This window comes from Vicia villosa, linkage group LG5 (assembly GCF_029867415.1).
Source record: "Vicia villosa cultivar HV-30 ecotype Madison, WI linkage group LG5, Vvil1.0, whole genome shotgun sequence".
NCBI lineage: Eukaryota > Viridiplantae > Streptophyta > Magnoliopsida > Fabales > Fabaceae > Vicia > Vicia villosa.
In genome coordinates, this window is record NC_081184.1 from 108,432,943 (window position 1) to 108,458,411 (window position 25,469).

The window sequence follows — 25,469 nt, forward strand, 5'->3', positions numbered from 1 at the left end:
CGTGACATAGTTTTGGAATAGCAACGTGGATGGACGTGGAAAGAGTAGAATGAATTTTCTTATATGATAGATTGCAATTTAGAATTTTAAGTTTGACTTCTTAAATTATTATTATGGCGTATTTTAGAAAAATATACATGGTTAAATAATATTTTCTAAGGTGGTAAGTTAAATCTTTATAAAAACTCTAGTTAACATACTTAAGTTAAATATGCGTATAAGTTTTGATTAAGGTTATTGAACCGAGCATGTGTAAAAGTTGTGGTTGTTAGTAGAAAGTTTAAAGTTATTTTGTAAGATTGTTGAGTTGATCATGTTCAAAAATTCAAGTTTGTTTTACTAGAAATCTAAAAAAAAAAAACTCTTGAGAATTGAAGTGAATCAAGCGATTTAAGTAGAACCAAAATAATTTTTTAGTATGATATTTCTACTCTTATCTCTTTTAATTTTGATATTCTATTTCTCTATTCATTCTCTTTATATTATTATGTTATTTTATCCTTGTCTTCCCATCTCTTCTAACATAAATGATCATAAATAGTTTTAAATCAAAATATTTTTATAAATTGATTTTTTAAAAATTTGAATATCATGATTCCCATTTCTCTTGCATTTAAACACTTATTATATCAGTCCATTAAACTATTTGATAAAAAAAAAAAAAAAAACTATCAACCCAATTACATCTATCATATCATTCTTTCTGTTTGTTTTTTTTCTCTTAAAAGTGTAGAATGGTCTTTGGTGTCTGAAAAACTATTTTTCTTTGATGTTTCTATGTACAAAAACCAAGTTGAGGGAACGACAAAGCAACATGAGAGTAGGGTAATAAAACGGACTTAACTTTGTCATTTAACCCATTATTTTTGACATGATAAATATAGAGAGATAAATGCTTAATGTTAACCATTGGAGCAAAGGCATACTGGGGCACAGTGGGAATGATTTAATAGTGAGATAAGAACTCAAATTGGATCGTTTAAATCCTGACCATTAGAAATATCATAAATGAAATGGTTTAAGTTTTATAAAATGAAGTTCAGAAAATCACATAAAACTATAAAGAGAAACATAAAGCAGAAGCCTTTTAGATAAATGTAATCTGAACAATAATTCCACAAGCAAAAATTGAACAGACGTGCTGTATTCTTGTCAAACAAGAGCTAGCACGTCTCTGATACTCTTGGAAGCTAAAACTTTAGGCACCCCAACTTCCTCAGTACCATAATTATGTAAAGTAAAAAAAATATTAAAACGAGAGCAATCCATCCCACTTATTATCTATTGACATGTAATAAAAAGAACTCATACAACTTAGATGTTCTTCTCAACTCCAAGCCTCAAACGGAAATCTCCTTCCATAAGAGGAAGACCTTCGCTCAGCTTGACCTTTGGTTCCCAGCCAAGCAATTCCTGTGCTTTGGTTATGTCTGGTTTTCTCTGTCTTGGATCATCAGGAGTGTTTTCCACTATCTTTATCTCCACATTTGGATTAATAAGCTGCAAATCAAAGACAAGGTATGCTTTTAAGAATATCTCCTAAGTTTAGTTTTAGATAACGCTTAACTTAGTTATTCGTAATTTTACACGAGTGTAAGCGAAACTATGAGAGGGCAATTGCTCTTTAAAAAGGATAAAAGATTTAAACTGACCTCCTTCACTGTCTCAGCAAGTTCAAGCATAGTGAATTCACCTGAAAAGGCAAAGAGGCTCAAGTGATCAAATACGTGAAAAGAGAGTAAAGATATTATTATAACAATTCGAAAAGCAAAGAAACTCGTGTGTAGAAAGCTAACCCGGGTTTCCAAGATTGATTGGACCGGTGTCTGATCCTCCCATGAGACGGATAAGGCCATCAACCTAGGGGATATCAGAATGTGCAAAATCAGCGTACCACTAGTAATTCGATGAAAAACAAAAAACAACAAATTGAATGGGAGATATTACCAGGTCAGAGACATAGCAGAAACTGCGAGTTTGCGTTCCTGGAGATTGGACTGTCAAGGATTCACCACTAAAACACACCAACAGTTGCATCAGAAAAGACGATTGTTGAACTGATAAGCATCACTTTAGAAATGTGGAGAGCATAGAAGAAAAAATGTTAGTTTAATTACCGCAACGCTTGAGCAATGAAGTTGCTGACAACACGTCCATCATCGATATTCATGCGCGGCCCATATGTGTTGAAGATTCTTGCAACTCGTATTTCTATGTTGGAAACAATATAAGCTTGGTTAAATTATTAAGGAAGACATCTACAGGCTATATCTTACTCTTACAGAGAATGAAAGGAAATTAAAAGGAAAGGAAGACCGGGAATCACCTATTCCATGCTGTCTATGATAATCAAACATCAAAGTCTCAGCCACACGTTTCCCCTCATCATAGCAGCTACGAACTCCTGTTATGGACAAAATTAAGTTCTTAAACAGGTCTTCAAGGTTTATTTTGTACAGGTATCTTTCAAAATCGCAGCAACATATATAATTTCATTTAAGGCCAATATACAGGTTAGAATGACATAAAAGCACATACCAATAGGGTTAACATTGCCCCAATAGGTTTCAGGTTGAGGATGCTCAAGAGGATCCCCATATACCTCGGAAGTTGATGTAAGCAAAATCCTGTCAATAAAATAAGAACTAAGACTCCGCCAAGAAAAAAAACAAAGACCAGCTGATGGTGGAAGCTGAAGTTATTAATCTTATTCCCAAGAAAAATTCCTAACCTTGCTCCAACTCGTTTTGCAAGCCCAAGCATGTTCAGAGTGCCTATCACATTTGTCTTGATTGTCTGTAAATCATTTATTTCCTTACACATTAGATAATTTCTCAAGGATTATTAGAAAAGAGAGACCTATGAATCGGTGGTGCAGCATATATAAACATACTGCAGATTGCAGAATGTGGCGTTATGCATGTGGGTTTTATGCACTTTTGTATGAAACATCCAATTTAGTGACAGTACAATGAATGGATGATTAAAGTAATATTTGCAATTGTTGATACGACTGTGTCTACTTGCTAAGTAAACAGTATGATTAAAGACAAAATGAGACACTGTCATACCTTCACGGGATTATATTTGTAGAAAATAGGCGATGCGGGACATGCAAGATGGTAGATCTGATCCACCTCAAGCATCAAAGGCTCAGTGACATCTATAAAGGGATCAGAATGACAATTTCATCAGCATTACTGAGTTACTAACTGAATTGAAGGCACGCCGAACATTATATACTAAGAGCACAATTTATATTGTCACAATTTTCAGCTTTTATAATGCCAGCTGATCAAAATTGCGATTCATATAGAAACAGATTTTGTATCCTTTTAATTTAAGGGAAACCATTTTACAACCTCGACACAAGTCTTCAGAGATATACTACTAAATAGAACAAAAAATATATTACCATTCAATGTGATACATCAACAAAAAATTCTATACATAGATTGTTGAATAATAAATAAAGATAGACTTTACCATGACGGATAAGCTCAAATCTTGGGTGACCAATCCATTTTTTGAGGTTGTCCTTTGATCCAGTGAAGTAGTTATCAGCAACAATGACCTGATTAAAGATGTTGATATTAACAAAGTTGATCAGATCACACTGTATTATGTATATTTTATCAAATTTAGGGTGATAATGTTGCGTAAGAAGAGCAGAGACAATGAAAGAAACAATACAATAACTCCAAAATCATAAGAAAATCGAGCCGACCTCATTCTTTTCATTTTCCATCAATCTATCGACAAGGTGAGAACCAATGAACCCAGCTCCTCCAGTAACCAAGATTCTCATGTTAGACTATTGTCAAAAAAATGAAAGAAAAGTTAGTTAATCAAGGCATCGAAACAAAACAAAAAAATGTTATGCGGACTAAATGATTCTGACAAGGCCACAATCATAATCATGTAACAAATTTCAGCAAACAGTTGGATTTGGATTCCCTGCTGTAATAATACCACACAATTACACTCGGCAACCTATCTCGATTGTTGATTTGAGATTGGACGAACCAGACTACACACTCGCCAAATCAATTTTAAAAGATCTCCACCATTGATTTAGATTGGACTGTCAGATCAATAACTACATCACACAGTTACCAAAAACTACATCACACAGTTACCGCAACAAATCTGTTTTCAGATAGCTAAACGGGAAAAACTCAGTCATCATCCCCCAGGGATAATAAATATGATGCATTCAAGGATATAAGTTATAACAATACGGTTGTAGTAAGTAGTAAGCTTTGACGGTTCAATCTTTTGAAGCTTTGACACTAACTTGCAAGCACTAAAGAACAAACTCATAAATAATGATAAGTATTCATAGTACTTTTTCTTATCATAATTTAACAAACTCAAAAAGTCAAAGCTTATGTAACATCGAAACTTCAGATTGAAGACGTGTCTAGTGTCCACTAACTAGATACCAACACATGTGCCTACATACAATCACTTCAATTAGTGCTACTTATTACAAAACTAAGGGAGGGAAAATGAGAACAAAAATAATTAAATTAACACAGTTTCAAATCAGATGATCTAGAAAACAAAAGAGAACAACAATGTGGCAGAAAATTCATTTGACCTGAAAGAACTTGGAGAAACGCAAGGGAGATGGCAATGGAGGTTGCTTAGCTGTTGTTTGATGATCTCCATTAGACGAATTCGCAGCCATTGCAAGAACCTCTGAAAAAATTCAATTCCTGCATCAATTTCACAGCGATATCAAAATCAATTCACCGATCAGAAAAATCAAAATTCTCACAAACCAAAATCAAGTTAAGCTAAAATTGGGAAGATAGAATGAACCTGATCGCGAGATTGAAAACAAAACCCTACCCACTCTTGTGACCTAATAACACTGTGATTAGAGACCAATTTATATATAGAAGACAGAAAAGGAATTAGATCCAGTGAGAGAATTTTTAAATCATTCACCAAACGTTTATTCTATAAAAGTTTTTAAAAACTAATATAAAAAAGAAGGGAATTAAAAAAATAAATTTAATTTGGAAGGCTTGAAAGTCACGTAAAGTTGAAGGAAGTAATGAAAGCTCCTGGGTAACGAACGAGAAGAGTAATGAATGGATCACACCAAACAGAACATGTAAGAGAAGAAGAGAATGAAATTGGATTAAGTTAAGTAATTAATTACCTAACTTATTGATTATTGATGTGGATGGAATGGGTCCAAGTTGGAAGTGGATTTTGAAGGTTGAGTAAATTTGGGAATGAAATTGATAGAGATAGATGATTAATAATAATACAGATAATAATGTATATATGTTTGTTAGAGATTGAATTTAATATGTGAAAGATAAAATTCACGTGAAAGATAAAATATAAAATATTATAATGTCTCTCGAGGTGAAGTGGAGAATAAGGAGGATTGGTGAGCTTGTTTGGGACGATACCGAATATGCTGGCGCTCGTGTATGAGATTACCAATCATGGAGTGACACGTGTTGTATGAAGAATTGCATGTTGAATTTAAGTTGGATGGACAAAAAAGACAGACAAGAGTGTGTTGCAATCAATGTAATCTAACTAACGTAAATGTAACCCAAACGCTTTCATTATCTAATGCTATGTTTACTTATGTGATAAATAACTAAATCTTATTCTTTGAATTTGTAAATAATGAAAGGAGCATAAATAATTATAAATAATTATGATAAGTTCATTCCTTTTTATTTGGACTATCAAATTACCATTTAATTTATTATAGTCGTACGAATTAAAGGATGTTCGAAACTCAACCGGCTCAATAGAAAATTGTTAATCAGGTTGAATTAAATCAACAATTATAAAAAATTATATTTGGTCTGGATGTATGTTAGCCTGAATTTTCGACATCATTGTGTTCGACATATGAGAAGGGAATCTAGAGAAATATTTAGCGAAATCGGGGTATATTAAGGAACATTTTGACATAGATATTTTTTGACTCAAGAGATCGAAAGAGGAGGTCGAAGTCATGGTTGTAAGGTGGAAGAGAGGACTTGGTATTTTTCTCACAAATGATATATGTTGGACTTGCTTCAAGCAAGTTAAGGGCAAATAACTTTCTTTTGGTCTTATCCATACCAAGGAGACACATGGAAGCAAGTCTGAAGGCGTGAAGCATGCAGCAAAATACGTGTCGATTTCCATGGAGAAATTCGTTGTAGAGAGTTAATCTTCTATTAGTATAAATAAGGGTTATAGCGTTAAAATTCAGAGGTGTCGAAATTCTTTATAAAAAACTCATATACTCAAAGCACCCAAGCGAAAAGTGAAAAACGAGTTACCTGAGCAAAAATGTATGATTCTAAACACTATTTTCTTTACATTTAAGCAAAACATCTTCTACTTTAACTTGTCTTGTTTTCCAGCAATTTCCTTTATCTTTTACATTCTTATTTACCAAGATTTTTTACTACGTCGAAATACTTTATTTTTTGCAACTTTACAATTTCAATCGTCATAGGAATTAGAGTGGATTTCTATCTCATACCATACATTCAAATAAAATTACAAGAGTTTATGCACATATGTTCCAGAATTAACTAGTCGATTCTGCAAGTAACCTTTTTAAAGACTATCGTTTGTTTGCTAAAATTCACGGTAAATGAATTGGCACGCTCAGTAGGACCTTTTTGTGCTAAACTATCAAAACTTTATTTTTTTTTTATCATTGTGTGTTTCTTTGTGAACTGTTCTTCGTGCATAAAATATTCTTAATATTTGTATATGCATGCGTTTAAGAAGTGGAAAATCTTTACCTAAAATGACACGTCCAAATATGGATAACTCAACTTCTAACCCACAGAACAATCCTCAAAATTCAGTGGAACCACTGGTCGCGTCATTGACTAGAAATGCGGTTGTTTTGTCCCATGTTCGAACAACTGCACCTGCAGTCGATGACAACGATATCGTCAATTCCCCCCACAACAACCACGGGACTGAAGGGAAATTGCAATCTAATGCGCAGCGAAAAACAAAAATTTTCCTTTAGTGATCATTATGAATGAGCATGATCAGTAATAGAAATGGTTACCTCTTGTGGCGATTAAAATCTTTGGCGTAGAATCGAATGAGAGATCACAAGCATTAAATGAAGAACAACGCCTCTACTCAGTCCGCACTAACAGAGTGCCTTCAGTCTTAGTACTAGCTATTACGATTGAAGTTTTGAGTGAGAAAGAGAAAGAAAATACGGGTAGGGTTTTACAGACCAAAATTTCATCAAGTAAGAATGCTTCTGCACAAGGGTTCTAGTTATAGAACCACTTGTGTGGGTTGTAAGTTAAAAAACCCACTTAAGTGCACATGCACCATACCTTATGGTGTACCATATATCACTTAAGCATGTGGTATCTTACCAAATTCCATATTCTACTTAAGTGCATTGTACCTTATGGTGTTCTACAATTCACTTAAGTGCACCATACCTTACGGTATTCCTTATTTACTCAATCTCTCATTAATTTGTCCTTATGTGTGTGACTCGGTAGGTTCCCATAACGTTGGCAATTATATAAATCACGCATTTAACATAATAAATAGCGAGCGGTATCTAGCAACACATCACTTCTACCCAAGTCACGAAAATGTCATATGACATGACAAAACTTTTTCCGCGATATGAACACAAGGCATGAACCGTGTCGCCCTTGTCCAGTTCAATAGTGAGCCCTTATACATTTATCCAGTTATCCTGTTACGCATGATGGGAAAATTCCATCTAGGTCACTGATAAGTGCCAAACTATAGTTACTTTTGTATATAGTTTTGCGATACTTATCGATTCTATTTCCTCAACTTCTGCGTAAATGTGTAAGTTTTCGTTATATTTGTACATATTGTGCTTTATTTGAGTTTTGATTCGTTTATGTACCATTTGAACATTTTTTATTCATTTTATAGGTATTGGTGCATATTGGAGCTTCGAGCAATAAAGTGTCGAAGACACGACTTCAAATTCGCAATTTTGGAGAGAATAAGGTCTGAGCCCGTTAATACTTTTCTAGCAAAGGTTGAGCCAGCTTTCGAAGTCCGCTTAGCACGGTCACTTTTACTCATCCAGATATTTTCCAGAGGCGGTTTAATGTGTTAAATAAAGCCAGCCTGCTAAGCTCGATGAGCCCACTTAGCGCGACTGCGAGAATTTTGTTTATATCTTTCTCATTTCAACATAGTTTAGGTCATGGTTTCAGGGGTTTTTTGTCCCAATTCCATCAATCTCATTCTTAGGTTAGATTAGCTAAGAAAACAATAATCGGGTCTTGCATGTGGATGATCGGAGGTGGATTTCTCATCAATCGAAACTGACAACCCGTGAGATGTTTGATTTATTTCTCTTCTTATTTGTGTATTTCTCTTTTATTGGGTTTTGTTTGTATATTTACTCTGAACATATGTATATTTTTTATCATGGTGTTGTATAAAATCTGCTTTACAAAACAATATTGTTGCTTTCCTTGATCTTTTTGTATTTATGTTTGGATTTGGGATGTTATAGAAATAGACATCACAAGTCTCGATTAGGGAAGGAAATATGTTAGTTTCTCGATTCTAGAGATAGGGTCAGAGCTAACAATCACTTTTGTATTGAAGCTTAATGCTTTCGTGTTTGAGTTTCGTGCGAGAGATCGCCGACGCAAGAATACAGTTGTTCTGGAAACTTTGTGTTAGACATAAACTTGGTTGTGACACGTCTCGTAGGTGTTGCGGAAATGGGCACTGATGTGAGAGATACACAATGATTTTGACAAATATTGTAGGTTGAGTGCAACTGATTGATAGGTTTAAGTTTGTGACGATATATATTCATGCCTGATAAGTCATTCTCTCCGAAGAATATATTTATTTTCCTGTATATACTTTTTACTTTTAATTCATTTTAACCCAAGCTCAGAAACGCGAAAATCGTTGAATGACATTCTTTCCCTTGCATCGTTCTCTATGGACAAGATAAATCCCAAAATACTTCCAATCTTTCGCTTGCCGCTTTACTACGTCAACAGTCACTCATGTCCCTCATCATGCTTTGTGGAGTACCCATCAACTGTCTTTATGGTCATCTAGTTACGAACAATGTTTGATCAACAATAAAGTACTCGACTCTACATCTAGGGTCCATAGTGGTTTCAAGTTGAAGGGAGGTATACACCAATATCACCATGAAAATAACTTATGACATTTTGCATAACATTATATGTAATACTCTCATATCGGGTCAATCCAATATAAATATCAGTCCTACTATTGATACCTACGTTAAGAACTGATAACTCCTTATCCATGATCCATAAGATGTGATAATCAGTCTATATCCATAATAGTCTTAATGCTTTAATGTTATCTCACTGCCCAATAAAGCTCGATTAGAGATACTTTAAGCATAATGTCCTTATGTTTAATGGAATCTCACGATTAAGTCATACTTAACATTTCATTAAATGGACTAGCTATTCTAGGGAATTTATCATTTTGGAAAAACAAACATAATAAAGAAATGTCTTTTATTATTAATAAATAATTTGATACAAGTACAAAAAGTATTGGCCTCTCGGGCTTACTCCAACAGGAACCTCCCTGTCAATCATGCAGTTACGAGACCTATTTTGAGCGAACCCAGGTCACCATTTCCTCTTGGTTTTTCAATGCCAACGGATAGCAAAGAATACATTGTTAGTTCCATGGTTTTGTGTTGGCATTAATTTTGCTAAAACATGGTTCTCAACTAATGTTGAGCAAGATGTTGAAACATTTTGACCAACTGTCATAACAGTTTCAACTGTTATGTGTTTTGACAAATGTTCTGCCAATTGTTGTGACATCCTATACCAAAACATTCTGACAGTTCAGACTGGATTTTAATCCTTAAAGATTTGATTAAAAAATATGAGATTCTGGAAGATTCATAAAGTCTTTAAAAAAAATTTAAGTACCACAACAATGACATACTATAAATATAATATTATATTTTTAAGCAAAATAAATTTCATAATAAATTAAAGAACATATAAACAAAAATAATTAATAAAAAATAAAGAAAAATCTAGACCAAAAATATATATTTAAAAGAATGATTAAAATTTAAATATATAATTTTTTTAAAGAGGACATAATGTTCTTTTTATATTTAATTTGTTTTATTTAAAGATTACTTTCGTCTTTTTACAAAGATATGTGTCTTTCTTTTCTTTGAGTTTTTCTCCTACAAAACAACTTAAAAATCATAAATTTTTTCTAGAATAACCTACTTTTTCGAATTAATTATCCAAATAACTAACTTTTCCATTTATTTACCCAAATAACCATGCTTGAAAACAAGTTATAGTGTCGGCGTCACCCCACATGGCTCCTATGTACCTTTTTTTATGTATACGCCATCTCAGGTGGCGTCTATGTACAAGTGAAAAGCAAGACGTCATCCCATGTAGCTCTTATGTGCAATTTTTCTGAAAATGAGCCATGAGTTGCTCCTATGTGCATTTTTTTAAATAATATTAAAAATTAACAAAAAAAAAACATACTACTATTTAAATAAAAAAACATTACTATTGGAGAATACACACCACGAGAAACACATGACTTCAACACACCACGAGAAACATGGACTCTTTTCCAACCCGCTCCCAACGATCATATGTCTTCAATACACCACGAGAAACATTGCTTCTTTTCCAACCCGATTCAACTGACCAGTACTGCCGATCAACCTTCGATCACCCACCACCCCCACCACGACAAAGCTTTGATGGCATGGGCAACCGACTTTTTGAGAGCGGGTTTTCGAGACAATATGGTGACGTGATGGATTACATTGACGCTTAGCGCATTGATGTATCACAAGTAGGGGTGGCAAAGCGGACGGCCCTCCCCGTTTAGGCATGTGCCGTTTGATCCAGTCCAAAAGTGGGGCGGGCCAACTTAGACGTCTGAGCTCAAAAGTCAAGCACGTCTCGTTTACTAACGAGTTGACGGACCTGCCCGCCAATTTTTATTTTACAATTTGATTTACTACATAACTTACAATTTTTTTTAATTAATACCAAAGAGGTTGAGAAAATATTTTTGTTTAACAACAAATAATAGAACTTCAACATGTCTTAAGTCCAAACAATTCAAAAAAATAAATAAGTAAAGACCAATTACAACAAAAAGTAATGAAATAAACTCAAGCACAATAAAAAAAAGTATTAAAATAAATAAATTATACATATCATTCAAATTCTATTTAAAAACTAGCTATTAAAAGAACACAATTAAGAATTTACACCAGATAAACAATGATAACCATTACACTGCATAAAATATCACAGTTAGGGATGGCAATGGGCAGGGTTTGGGCAGGGTACTATAGTACCCGTCCCCATACCCGCAGTTTAAAAAAATCCCCGTACCCGAGCCCAAACCCGCGTGGGTATCAATATTCATGCCCGTACCCGTACCCTGTGGGTACCTCAATGCCCATACCCGTACCCGTTTACCCGCATTTATAGTAAAATTAAATCGTTTAATTACAAAATATCATATAATTTAAGTCTTTTTAACAATATTAAAAAAATTATGTATGTTATTGTTGAGTTAAGAAACAAATAAACACTTTTATTAAAATGTGTAATGATTTAATAGCGATATATTTAAAAAAAAAATTAGAATCATACATTTTTATATAATAATATAAATGACATTAGAGAAATATGTAGTGTGGGTATGGGGCGGGTTGGGTAGTAAAGTACCCGTGCCCGCACCCATACCCGCATATTTTAATGGGTAATTACCCGTGCCCGTGCCCATACCCATTTTTATGGGTATTTACCCTACCCGATATGGAGTTTTTTGTGGGTACCCACTGGGGATGGGCCAAATTGCCATCCCTAATCACAGTGCATAAAATATCAACACCTTAATTTTCCACTGTATACATCATAAAGATTCATTCTTATATTGACTGATTCTTTAATAGTTAAATTTTAAATTTGTCATACGTATGCACTAATCAAATTCTTCGTTTTCTAAAAAGCAACCTCTATTTCTAAAGAAAACATGTGAGCTAATGTATTAACAACTTAATAATTCTGTATGCCATACAATTGTTCTTTTATTTCAAACTTTACAATCAACACATGTATTAGAAAGAACGTTACAATTATAATTCAAGTTGCCTGTATAATAATTTAGAATACTATTCAATTAACATAATTCTAAGAGAAGAGTGTCATTTTTATAGTTAAAGTTGTTTTAATTTTAAGTAAAAAAAATGTTTTACCAAAAAACCCGCAGACAAAATCTGCAACGCCCCGCCTCGGCCAGTTTTTTTAAGCGGATTAGGCGGGGCGGACCAGCTTAAGGTACCGAGCCAAAAATTCATCCCAACCCGACAAAAATGGCGGGTCAAACAGGAGGACCTGACCCATTTCACCCCTAATTACAAGGACCATCGACCCATACACAAGAGGAACTTCAAAGGATTGCAGGTCAACGAGTTAGGAGAGTGCCATTGATCCAGACACAACAGGAAACTCAAAGGGTTGTAGGTCAACGAGTTAGGAGAACACCGCGGCGTGGAACTGTGGCCGTTATAGTGATCCTGGACATTAAAATATATAATTTCTTTATTCTCCAATTGGAATGGTTTTTTATTTAAATAATAGTTTTTTTTGTTAATGTTTAACATTATTTGTTAATTTTTAATATTAAAAAAAAAACAAAAAAAATACACATAGGAGCCATTCCCGTATAGAAGCCACATGAGGTGGCGCTTTGCTTTTCACTTGTACATATGAGCCACATGGAGTGACGCCTACAATATAATCAGTTTCCAAACATGGTTATTTGCGTAAATAATTTGAAAACTTGGTTATTTGAGTAATTAATTCGAAAAACTTGGTTATTCCAATTTTTTTTCTAAAAATCATCTCATTTTTCATTCACTTTCATTCCTTTAATATTCTTTCCTCTTATTTTCTTGCCTTCTATTTTCTCTTATCGTCCAAACAAAGTAAAGTAAGAGTAGAGACATTGATATCTACACTACACTTGTCCCAAGTTCGCCCGATTAGTAAAAATACTCTTTATAAACACATATTTGTTCACTTATTTAATATTTAACTGTATACTATAAATTAAATTTTTTTAATTAAATAATTAAATTTTAATATACTTTTATTTCATCATTGTTTAATAATAATGATCTTACCGGTCGATCAGAATAGATGGATGGCCGACAGCACATCCGTAGACTTGAACAATCAACGGAGGAATGGAGTGTACCTGCAGACACTCCGGTGCTTAAGTCAGTTCGGATAGAGAGGTAAATGAGAAAGGGTAAAAAATTGAATACATGACCCTCATGCAGGGATGGTATTTATAATCTTCCAACGCTTAGCCAATGATCTCCATTATGGACTGAATGTTCAGGCCCAAAATTAATTACTGCCAGGATTCCTACGTGAAAGTAAGGATGAGCAACACGTGCTCATCGTATTGGGTCACCTGCCCCGCAATTCCCAGATCCTAGATGAACTTGCCCGTTATGAAGGACAAGACGGTTTCGCCAGTCACGCGAAACGAGAGGCAGTTGGTGACATGTCCTCGAGTGAGGAGCACATGGGGAGCGCGTTCTCTACTGGTCCCAACGGATTAGACCAGCACTTTGGACCGTCCTCGACATAGAAATGGGTCAGGTTGTGCTCGACGGTGGATCAGCCATAGGTCCAGTCCAAAACAAATAACTATTTTATTATATTAATTGTAAAAATATATACAGTAATCCCATCAAAATACTAAATAACATCTAATCTAGTAATTTAGGATAAGATTATATATAGTAGAAGCAATTTCCTGATGTAGTATAATTTTAAAGTGAAATAAAATTATAAAACCATCAAACGCGCCCTTTTTATTGCTGCTGTGCCAAATCTGGAGATCTTTTATCCATAGAATTTGAAACATTGCCAACTCTCCTAATTCACAAAGACAAAACACACTAGAGCTTTTCTCTACAGATTTATTTCAACTAGGGGAAATAAAACTAATTTGGCTAACTACGTGGTAACAAACCAGGTCCATATATTCCAGCACTACCGAGAGCTATGGCAACCCAAAATGCCAGAACACTTATGATAGCAGTTCTCAAAAACTTCTCATAGCTTTGACGGTCATCTAATTCAATAGATGGATGCAGACACAGTGATGGCAAATCCTCGTTGTCACTGACATCGTCCTCCCTAACAACCCTACTGCTGCTGGTCTCAGCTTCATGAAGTTGCACCATATTCCGCTTGCCCATTTTAGAACAAGTCACGCATGTGCAGTCGCCTCCAAGATACGATGGTATGGTCGGTAGATTGTCATAAAGAACCTTCTTGTACATGTCTCCTTCTAATTTCAACTTTTTCTTTGTAACTGGCTTTATAACCTATGATCCAAATGCTTAAATTAGTACATTTAAGAAAGCACAAATTTCCATGTGATAGTTTCATAACCAAACAAAGAAATCTGTTCTGTGTTTGAAGCACCATAAGGATAAGTGAAATTGCATTCAGCCAAACAATTTATGGAATAGCCCATACACTTCATGATCAACAACTTCACGAATAAATTCCATCTGTTTTTTTCAGAGACTATGTTCCATTTTTTATGCTAATTAAATGGAAAGAGCTTACCTGTAAAAAAGTATGGGCAATAACACGAACAAATGCTGGAAGTCGTATGACAAACAAACAACCAAGCCGATTAGGAAAATGATCTTGCAGAATGTAAGAACAAGATCTCAGAATTTGCATAGGAACTTTCAATGGGGATAACCCTTCACAGTCCACCAATACTGTAATTTGAGGGTTGTCTCTATCAACTAAGTGCAAGACTCCATATTCTACCTGTGATACTGAAGAAAAAAACCATTGGTTATGCATTACACTAAAGCATGAAAAGCTATAAAGCACGAACCCGTGATACAAGCCGGACACTACAAAAGGAAAAAATATAAGACATTGACACCGTTGCATATTTATTGATTTATTATAATTATATAAAATATTAATATTGCTGTTTAAAAATATAAATTGAACAGTTTATTTATATATCTACTAAAAAAAAAAACTAAAAATGTTATAATCAAATTTAATGCATTTAGCTCTTCTTTTTTTTTTTTTAAATTGTTGATTTGTAAGTATCAACAACTTGTTTATATTATTAATTAATACATTAAGACAAATACAAAGAAATATTGTTGTCAGCAAATGAAAGCTACCCACCCACTCGTTTAGCTCATCAAGAAAAACATACCAATTGCCCGAGCAAATTGAGGTCTGTCTTGGGATGCCAATGAGCTGCAAGCCATCCCAAGCCTTACAATGAGACAAGGTCTGTGCAACAAATCAGATCCATGCCAGAACACCATATTTGACCACATTTCCAGCTCTTCAACAGAAAGGATTTTATAATACTCCCGCCAATGTATTGTCTTCTTGATTGAGGTAAGGAAGCATGAAAAGTCATTATTAGAAGCTTCGTAAAATCTGTGGAGCTCATCATCATTGATTCTGCACAAATACCACTAAATCATGGTCCACTGCAACAGGAGAAACCAAGAAATATGCAAGTAAATATGCTATTGCTATCTAGTAAGGAACCTCAGGCCAAGATTTTGAAACGCCTCAAGAAAGGCAACAATACAAACTGGGAATAAGAATATATAGGACATTGGCAAAAAAAAATTCAATGATTAGTAATAGCTGGACTATCTACCACTCTACAATTGCATAAGTACTTAATCCCTGAGTTGATGATGAATAAAGTGATTTTAAAAAAAAAAATTAATATACAGCAAACAAGCTACCGCCACAAAAAGAGGATGCTCAAATTATTTCAATATTATAATTTTAAATTTATAAAAAGGATGTAATGGATAAAAGCTACATAAAATAAGTAGAGAGTAATGATAAACTTAGTTAATTGATATTTAAAATATTCATCAAGTCAACATCCATATATACGAATCTCACGAAGATATCTATGTAAAAGTAGAGAGAAACTGAATATTATCTCTAATACTTATCAAAATTTCTCTTTATCTCACAACTATTTCTTTAACCATATCATCTTTAAACATATCTTCATCCTCTTTAACTTTTCTTTTTCAATTGAAATACTCTAATGCAATTATACCTTAGTTCAATATTTTTTCTCCAAAGTAAACTAAAATTATTTTAAAATTTTATTTTAATGGGTCAGCCCGAAACCCGCTTGGCCCGCCCGACCCATGAAAAACATAAGCCCGTTGGACTGGCCCAAAAAAATAGGGTTGTATTTTTAAAGATTTTTGCAGCCCGGCCCACGATAAAATATAGGGCTCGTGGGCCGGCCCAATGGGCCGAGCCCATTTTGATAGTTCTAGTCAGATACAGCAAACAAACAAAAACAACATCAAAGAGATGAATAACAACCCCAACCAAACCATGTTACAAGAGAAGAAGTAGCAATGAAAGATAACACCAGTCACAGAGGAATAAAGGTTAGATCTCAGTCGCTCGGAACCACCATCAACAGAAAACAAGGAACCCTAGAAAGCACCAATAACACTCCGGCAAAGTAGCCGGCAAAGACTCTCAAACCACTACTGTCTCAAGCAGAGAATAGATGAATAAAGTGATTACGTTGAATGTGATGAATATTCTAAGAGATTATATAGAATGATACCCGCTCAATGAAAATAATTAACACACTCAATTGTGAAAGGAAACTAGATACTATTGCAAATAAGTTATAATTTTCTGCTTTTCTTCCTTTCCAAACAAGGAGCCAGGAGGAGTAAATCTACATTACCAATAAAAAATACAAAATGAGTATAATTGTATGAAAATCCAGTAGCTTAGTTTTAAATAGAATTATGACAGTATCATGTCAGGGCATTTTTTCGGAATAGCACAATTAAGCACAAAACCATCAACTACCAGTACCTTTCAGGTAAACTAATCCCTTGATTTTCCAGCTCTTGATCGAGTTGAGTCAACCATTTTTCATATTCTAAAACTTCAGGAGCTTTCTCGAGTTCACTGAAAAAGGAGAGAAAAGTATTAGCAAGAACAAAAGAAGCATGCAAAGAGAGCTCTTGACAAGCCCTATACAACAATCACAAACTCAACCTTAACACTAAATCAAGAGGTGAGGATTATCCAAGCCTTATAAGGACTATCTTGGGCATATCTCTAGTTGATATGGGATCTCAACAGAAGTCATTACTTGAGATTGACTGATATTTATAGTGCAAACAAGCACCAACACCAAAAGACTAAGGTTGATTTGGGGTCAGTCCTGTACATTATTGGCTCAATAAACACCAGCGTTCTACATTACTTTTGGAGAAATACATCACAAGCCTCCATTCTTTCAAATATAAAGGGACGCATATTTTGTTTTTATCAATTGGTATTTTTATTGAAAAACTTTATGTTGAAACACGTGGAATGTACATATCCCAAATGTCATATGTAAATAAAAAGACAAACTTCTCATAATAGAAGGGTTTTTGGTTCATGTGTGTTTAATTATATGAAACCAGAATTCCCAAAATGGAAGCCACAAATAAATCAGATTACACACTTGTTTCATTCTTAATTGATGTTTGAATTCTAGGTAGGAGATATTATGAGAGATTTAGGCATTTTGATTTTCTAAATGATATGCAAAACAACAAGACTCAGCTACACTCTAAATCCTGCAAACTGCACCAAGTTTGAAATAATGCACAAAATTTCATTCTCAGGAAAACTTGTAGAAACTGGTTCGGTATGGCCAATCAGTAATTATAGATTTTGCACCATATCTGTTTTCAGATTCAGTACTTGGTCAACACTTGGATCAATTGGAGAGTTGAGTAACAGAATACAAAATTTTGTTAGAGTTCAGTTCAGGACATAACTCAAGTAAAATTAACCAGTTCTGTAATCAGTTAAATTACTTCACTATGAATTTCATGCTATAGTTTCTCTTGTATTCAGAGTTTTAGCTTATGAAATATACAAAAAAGGTTTATCTTACTTTTTCTCTGAACGGTATGTTCTTCAATTTCTCAAATGTTGTGATTCTTATTTTTTATAATGTTCATTCAAAGAAATTTCAGAAACAGGGATTCAAGTAAATTAATTAGAAACATAAGAACCTGAAAGAATCCTTCCAAACATAAAGATAATAGTTTTCCATTAACTCTAATTTCACTCAAAAAATTGTTTGGAAACAGAAACTCAAGCGGCATTTCAAATCTTCTTAATATGGGATGGTCCAAGGTTCAGTTTGGTTGTTGCATGTCAGGTTTTTATGATGCGAAATTTATCAATTCCCTGCCAGGTTAATGTCAAATGATCCTCAATTAGACAAGTAACCCTCTAGCAACTATAGTCCAAGAGTTTTTTATAATAACTTGATAAGCAAATGTTAATCTACTCATCATAGTTCTTACGTGGAAAATTATGTTATTCTAAGCTCAAAAAGAAAGTCTTTAAAATCACATCATAACAATTATAAATTGCATGTGTAAATCTTAGTAAGAAGCCTCAAATCATACCTAGTATTCAAATTATCCTGCACAGGAGATGGTTCTGCTGCAGATATTTCTGAATCACGAGAGTCAGCATTATAGTCTGAGGTTCCATCACTACATTCTAGTTGATCAGTAAAGGCTGTTGCAATGGAAAGGACAATTAATGGTTTTGATAGTACCTGGTAACAAAGAGAGTATTAACTATCTGCTTCATAAACATAGCTGAGTTTGGGATATTAGAAGGAGAAAATACAGTGAACAACTTGACAGAAAAGGGAGCTTGTTAATCAATCTTATTCTCCACTCCATAACCTTAACAGGAAATGAGCTCTAGGGAAATATAATATCATAATTGCATATCTTATGATAAAGATGAAATAACACTGTAGGCAAAAATAGCTCTTAAAAACAGTCTCCTTGGTCGATACAAAGGGAATTGCAATCTTTTCCATATATAACAAAAATGATGAAAAGGAAAAAGAATCAATTTACGACAAGTTCAATAAAAATGCACAATACATAAAAATAACAAACATAAAACTTTCTGGAACAAAAATGGTCGAGAAGCAACTTTTTCAATTATGGATAGTGGAAAATAGCAGTTTGCTCAAATCCCGTTATGCTGCAGAGTTACAGTGACGCAAAAGCCACTATTTGACCATATTTTGTACTCAATAGCATAAGCAGAACAATAGTGATTTGGTCAAGTTCAGCTAATGGTGCTATAGAGACGATATAGTTGCTATTTGACAATACTGTCTAGAAGTACACAATTATCAGTGACATAGCAATTTTTACAACTTCTAAAATGATGCTACTCTGAAATAATGCAATTTTATAGCATATAGTTTTCCTGAGATAACATATTGAGACCTTGTGATATTGATAATGACAAACCTGCATGCTTTTGACCAAACCCCTGAATCCAGCCCACCTCTGAAACCATTGAACTGGTGTGTAGGCAAGGATTTGTAGCCCCTGCAGGCCTTGCCACAGACACGGGCATCTACTCTTGGAGAACCTCCTTACAGTCTCCAAAGCAGCAACTTTAACTAAAAATAATGCAGCACACCCTGCAGTAGTCCTAAAGTCACCATGCCTCAATGAAACAAGGGGTTCATAACATCTTTGTGCAAATCCTTTAGGACGCGATGCAACAAGCTGTTTTTCGTACGATTTTTTCCCAGTGATAGCATTGTTTTGTTTAGAATTAGAACTCATGCTTGATTTAGACATATCCACCCTCTCTCCCATGTAAACTGAAGGAAATTCAGTTTCTCTGCCAAGCAGCACATCAACAACAACAACAACAACAAACAAAAAAAGTAATTTTTCATCAAGTTACAACAATCAATTATACCTACAAAACATGGTTTTAAACTGCATGATCTTTGAAAATGCTAAAAATTGATAAAATTTGGAAACAGATTGATCAAATAGTATTAACTATAATTGGTTTCGATCAATATAATTGGGATCGATGAAGATCTGAATGAAAAGTTAACCTGATTTATGGAGAAAGATGAATTGAAAATGTGAGCGATTTGAGTTAATCTTCGTTAGTCGCCGATTCCACCTGGATGCTTCTTCGCTTTCAGTTTCCGAGTTAAGTCGGAGTTGTATAGTGGCATCATTTAATTAGAGAACTATAGTAGCTGTTATATGATTACGTGGACGGTGGAGATCTGTTGATTGAAACGTTGATGGATAGGAAAGAGAATTAAATGTGTTGTTAAATTAGTTGGACCATTCCAAATTATTTGTCTTATTATTAAGAGGATTTTATTCATATAAAAAGGGTTTTGATCAAAAAAGGAAACATTGAATATTCCACTTTATCTAAAATTATTTCTAAAAAATTATATGTGGGTGTGACTTTTTTCTTTTTTTTTTTGGGTTAAAGCAAGGATTTAATAATAGAGTAATAGGGATACTCTAACCCGATTACAAAAGACGAGATATAATTTGAGAAACAGGAAAAATTTCAATCCAAATGAAACTTAAACTAAATAACACAAAGGAGCTTTGCAAAACTCATAAAGATTATATTTGGAGAAAGAAATTTCATCGATAAAATGTCACTTCTAAACCAAAAACTTAATGTTTCAAACGATATTCGAGACCACACCCGCGTCATTGTTAAAAACAATGGAGTTCCTCGTCTACCACAACGACCAACACACCGCCGACCACACCAAATTAGCTTTCCGATTTCTAACCTTCTTAAACTTAAAAAATCTATCCAAGATAGAAAGTTGCCCCTAATAGAATCCCATGGACAAAACGAAAAATAAACCCAATCCGACACAATTTTCCAAACAGAAACCAAAATAGCGCAATACAAAAGCAAGTGAGGTAAGGTTTCCTCAACATTAGAACAAAGAACACAAAGAGGATTATGAGGAAGAGAAAGAATACCTCTGCGAAATAAATTATCCTTCGATGCCACCCTATTATGTAGAGACTTCAAACCGAAAGCCTTGATCCGAAAGGGAACTTTCGATTTCTAAAGAAAAGAGAACGCGATGTCGAAAGAAGGGACTGCAAGATCACGATACGGTGAAGAAATGATGGAATCATATCCACTTTTAACCGAGTATTATTTAAGACCGTTAGGCCTCCAAAAAACGGAATCCGCAACTTTTGCTATCGGCGAAACCTGATCTAAAACAGCCCGAAGGGCATACTGATATGCCCTAAACTTGGTAGATAACAGGCCTTCCAAACCTAAGTCTCCCCAAAACCAACGATTCAAAGAAAACCCACCCATTTCCGCAACTGTCGCGTACTTATAGGAACTGGAAGCAAACATGGCCAGAAATAACTCCTTCAACGACTGGTTCTGCACTCAAACAGAAAACCAAAAAACATAGCAGTCCCACTGCCAAGAGAAACACCGCAATTCCAAATGAAAACCTCGGGACAATTCTTCCTTTCTAGAACCACCAAATCCTTCCACCAAGAAGAAAACTTTGGCCCTCTCCCCGACGCTCCCGCTCCAGTAAAAATAACAGATAGAAAACCATTGTATCTTGCTCTAAGAATGTCCTTCTACATAGAATTATCTTCTGTCAAAATTCTCCACTTCCATTTTAAAAGCAATGCCAAATTGAATTCCTCAATATTCTTCAAACCCAAGCCACCCTTAACGAACGACGAACAAACTTTCTCCCACCGAATCCAATGAATACACCTTTTGTCTTCCAATCCTCCCCACATAAAATTGCTTTGGATTTTCGTAATCTTCTTACAAACTGAAACCGACTCTTTGAAAAAGGAGAGCTGAAAAAGAGACAAACTACACAACACAGATTTCAATAGAGTTATTCTCCCCCAAATTTAAAAATCGACCTGTCCAACAAGAAATACGCACCTTCATCCTGTCAATCAAACTCCGCCAAGAGGAAATATGACGCGGGTTTGCACCAATCTGAATACCAAGGAATAGAAAAAAAACTTCCTTCTATTTTACAAGAAAGAAAATTCGCTAGAGCATATAGAAGACGAGAGCTAATGTTTACACTTATCAATTTGCTTTTGTGATAATTTACCCCTAAACATGAAACAAACTCGAAGCCTCTAAGCACCTATTTAAGGGCCCATATATGCTTTTACCCGCCATTTTCCACCATCAAAGTGTCATCCGCAAATTGTAGAAAGTATACCTTGCACGAACTCTTAACGTTGAAACAGGAAAACTCACCCAACTCCTTAGTCCTTCTTGCCGATCTAGTTAAACCTTCAGCCGCAAGCACAAACAAGAAAGGGGAGATTGGATCGCCTTGCCTCAGACCCCTTCCCACCACAAATTCTTTAGTCGGGATGCCATTCACCAAAACAGACATATGACTTTAGAAAACCGTTGTGTCCATCCAACTTAATCATTTATCCCTGAATCCTATTCTGACCAAGACGTATTTAAGATAATAACAACTTACTTTGTCATAAGATTTTTTGAAATCAACCTTATATAACAAATAACTTTTCTTCTCCTTCAAAGCAAAATCCACCTCCGCATTAGCCACGAGAACATCGTCCAACAAATGCCTACCCAGAACAAATGCACTTTGACAATGAGACACCAACTTTGCCAACACAACGTATTTGAGCCTAATCCCTAAAAGTTTAGTAAGAGCCTTATATAAACATCCTACCAAGAAAATAATTCTATAGTCATCGAGATTTGAGGGATTATACTTTTTAGGAATGAGCGTCAAGAAAGAAGAGATGGTCGCTTTGAAAAAAACATCGGATCCTCCATGAAAGTCATTGAAAAACTTATAAAAATCCTTTTTGAGGAACTTCCAACACTTCCGAATGAAAAAGAAATTATATTTGTTTGGCCCCGAGCTATTAGATCCTTCAAAACTCCACACAACTTCCTTGATTTCAACATCCAAGAAAGATGCCTCTAACAACTCCTTATCCACAACAGTCATAGAATTAAAATTGATACCATCAAGAGTTGGCTTATCAAAGTCAGTTTCCACAAACTCGTCTGAAAATAACCTCCTAACCTCCTCCTTAACCCCTTCTTCCGAGTTCACTGTCCCGTAAGGCGGCGGTAAAGAATCAATACAATTTTTGCGTCTCCTTTCCTTCATGACACGGTGATAAAATTTGCTACTGGAGTCTCTGAAATTATTCATATAAAACCTTTAATTCTTTAAGGTGTATCCAAATTAATTTCAAATTACTTACCATTTGAATTATTTACCAAGTATTGAGTTTTTTATTTCAATTTATTGAGTGATTAATTTGTATCATTGGACACAAAAGATATTTCGTTCTTACCAAAATATAATTCAAAATAATAAATATGGAGTTCAAGTTTTGAGTAAAACTTAGTAAAATATTGAGTTCAAGTTCTATGAATGTAAGAAAATACACTTAGAAATAAGGGGTGTACTAGTAAATATTGTGGCAATTAACATAGTGATCTAATTGAGAGAGAGAGAGAGGGAGAGAGAGAGAGAGAGAGATTTTAAGATCTAGAGAATGTGTATGAGTCATGAGTTTTCCTTTATAAAGGTTAAAACATGATTGGAAAGATATCCTCGAAAACAAGGGAATTTCCTAATCTATTCTCGAAAATATATTTTCGAACGCACCTTTTATATCACACACCAACGAGCAACAATGGTTTCTCTGGAACATAGTGACAAATAAATTGTCAACTGACCATTCTAGGGACTTATACGGAGATGCATATCTAAACACTTAAAGCGGGAATTTAGAAATCTGTAACCGGGATGTCCTAGATTGGTCGGACAAGCCATTCAAGAACCAAAGTCGAGACTTGGTCGAACACATTTCTTAAAAGGATGCAAGAGTTCACCAAATTAAGCAAAATTGAAAGAGAAACAAATAAATAAAAGTCAAATGGGGTAGCACCAATAGTTGTAAATTTGGTCGGCGACAAGTCTTTCGGTTCATTTTAGTATTCATTTATCAAATTATTGTAAGTGACATTATATTAACGTGTTATGGACTCTAATATAAACATTTTGATGTTTGTCAAATAAAAACTTTGCATTTATTACATGTTCTGTTTCTATTTCTGTTTTGTTCTTCCAAGGAAGGTTCCGGAAATACATTTCCAAATAAATGGTGGTTCCGTAGATACATTTTCGGAACCTGCCCTAGTACAAGATAGAATTATTAAGGTCAACATTAGTCTACAACTACTATAAATATAAGGCACTTGTCATTTTGTTTCATACCACAACACAATACACTAGAATGAACATCATTTGGCATGTTGAAAATATTCATTTTAATGGCGTTACACCCTTAAGAGAATTTAAGATCATTGAGTACACCCATATTGAAGATCTCTAACACACACTATAGGAGTTTTTACGATTTGGTGACAATTGAAAAATTGTGAAGATCGAGTACCGCTTTCCATACATTGACAAAGAAGGGAAGCTCAAGTTCAATAAATTTGAGCTGAAGACGGTCGTTGAGAATATTTTTCTGTTAGAATCAAAATTTCGGATCGAGTTGGATGCGAGTGTTTTGAGATTGTTCAATGATATTATCAAGATGTTAACGTCCACCTGGATATTGAAATGTAATGTTTGATTTATGTTAAAATCCCTTCTATTGCTGATTTCATGATATCAATGTTAATTTTATTTTGTCAACATGTTGTTATTCGATTTTATTTTTCTGCTTCTGCTTCATAACATTCTGGAAGTATACCTCCGAAAGTTTTACGAATATACATCTCTAGAATAATTGTCTCATCAGTAAACGTTTTGTTCGTCTGGAGATGCATCTGTGGAACTTGGGGGCATTATTGTATTTTTGCGATGTGCACTAGAAAGGGATAGGGTGCATTAAGAAATTCCCGAAAACAATTATAAACATATTATGATATGATCCTTATCATAAATTTCTGATTGTGTCTTCAGACTTGCTTAGTTGTGCGTCTAGAACATGTCCATAGTATAGTATATATTAGGACACTTCTTGGTGGAGATTTGTTATGGGTTGGCTTGGCCCAATCTAGAACAATTACCCCACTAGCCTTTAATTGAAGGAGTTATATGATGACTTGATATCAAATAATACATTGTATATATAATTGAATGTATAGTTAAATATGTTTATGTTTCTATAAATAACTTAAATTCAGTTGTAGTCCCTATAAAACTTTTCTTCGAATAATGGTCCTCCTAAAACTTTCCATTCACACTTTTGGTCCCTCCTACTAAAACCGTCGCTAAAACCTTCACTAATTCAGTCGCTAAGTTGTAAAAATCGTTGCTAAGTTGCAGGAGAGACCAAAAGTGTGGATGACAGTGTTTAGGAAGATTATTCTTTGAAGAATTTTTTTTAAGTGACTTAAAGTGAAATATGAGATATTTAGGACGACCACAAACATATTTAACCCTTGAATGTAATA

At 34.4% G+C, this 25,469-nt stretch overlaps 4 protein-coding genes across 7 annotated transcripts; all 4 read right to left on the reverse strand.

The window, feature by feature from the left end:
* Positions 1–1,060: 1,060 nt before the first annotated feature.
* On the reverse strand, positions 1,061–5,312 carry LOC131601982 (UDP-glucuronic acid decarboxylase 5). 4 transcript variants are annotated; one of them, XM_058873920.1, is made up of 14 exons: positions 5,174–5,298; positions 4,828–4,870; positions 4,604–4,721; positions 3,728–3,814; positions 3,487–3,574; positions 3,072–3,163; positions 2,732–2,796; positions 2,539–2,627; positions 2,327–2,404; positions 2,118–2,211; positions 1,948–2,014; positions 1,797–1,860; positions 1,653–1,693; positions 1,061–1,500 (listed from the first exon to the last, which is right to left on the reverse strand). In XM_058873920.1, exons 3-14 carry the CDS (start codon positions 4,691–4,693, stop codon positions 1,315–1,317), a joined length of 1,041 nt encoding a protein of 346 aa, XP_058729903.1. In that variant the 5' UTR covers positions 4,694–4,721; positions 4,828–4,870; positions 5,174–5,298; the 3' UTR covers positions 1,061–1,314. The 4 variants fall into 4 exon arrangements, with proteins under 4 accessions (XP_058729903.1, XP_058729902.1, XP_058729904.1 ...); XM_058873919.1 differs by having other exon boundaries at positions 4,828–4,879; positions 5,174–5,295; XM_058873921.1 differs by lacking the exon at positions 4,828–4,870 and having other exon boundaries at positions 5,174–5,312.
* An 8,577-nt stretch (positions 5,313–13,889) lies between these two features.
* Positions 13,890–20,214, reverse strand: LOC131601980 (uncharacterized). The gene is made up of 7 exons (XM_058873917.1): positions 20,062–20,214; positions 19,454–19,835; positions 18,581–18,735; positions 16,977–17,072; positions 15,304–15,560; positions 14,682–14,902; positions 13,890–14,434 (listed from the first exon to the last, which is right to left on the reverse strand). Exons 2-7 carry the CDS (start codon positions 19,808–19,810, stop codon positions 14,057–14,059), a joined length of 1,464 nt encoding a protein of 487 aa, XP_058729900.1. The 5' UTR covers positions 19,811–19,835; positions 20,062–20,214; the 3' UTR covers positions 13,890–14,056.
* A 941-nt stretch (positions 20,215–21,155) lies between these two features.
* Positions 21,156–22,401, reverse strand: LOC131605138 (uncharacterized). The gene is made up of 4 exons (XM_058877531.1): positions 22,172–22,401; positions 21,691–21,838; positions 21,473–21,607; positions 21,156–21,398 (listed from the first exon to the last, which is right to left on the reverse strand). The coding sequence occupies exons 1-4, from the start codon at positions 22,399–22,401 to the stop codon at positions 21,156–21,158; spliced, it is 756 nt and encodes a 251-aa protein (XP_058733514.1).
* Positions 22,402–22,437: 36 nt separating this feature from the next.
* On the reverse strand, positions 22,438–23,160 carry LOC131605139 (uncharacterized). The gene has a single exon (XM_058877532.1). It carries the CDS (start codon positions 23,158–23,160, stop codon positions 22,438–22,440), a length of 723 nt encoding a protein of 240 aa, XP_058733515.1.
* Between the last annotated feature and the right edge of the window lie 2,309 nt (positions 23,161–25,469).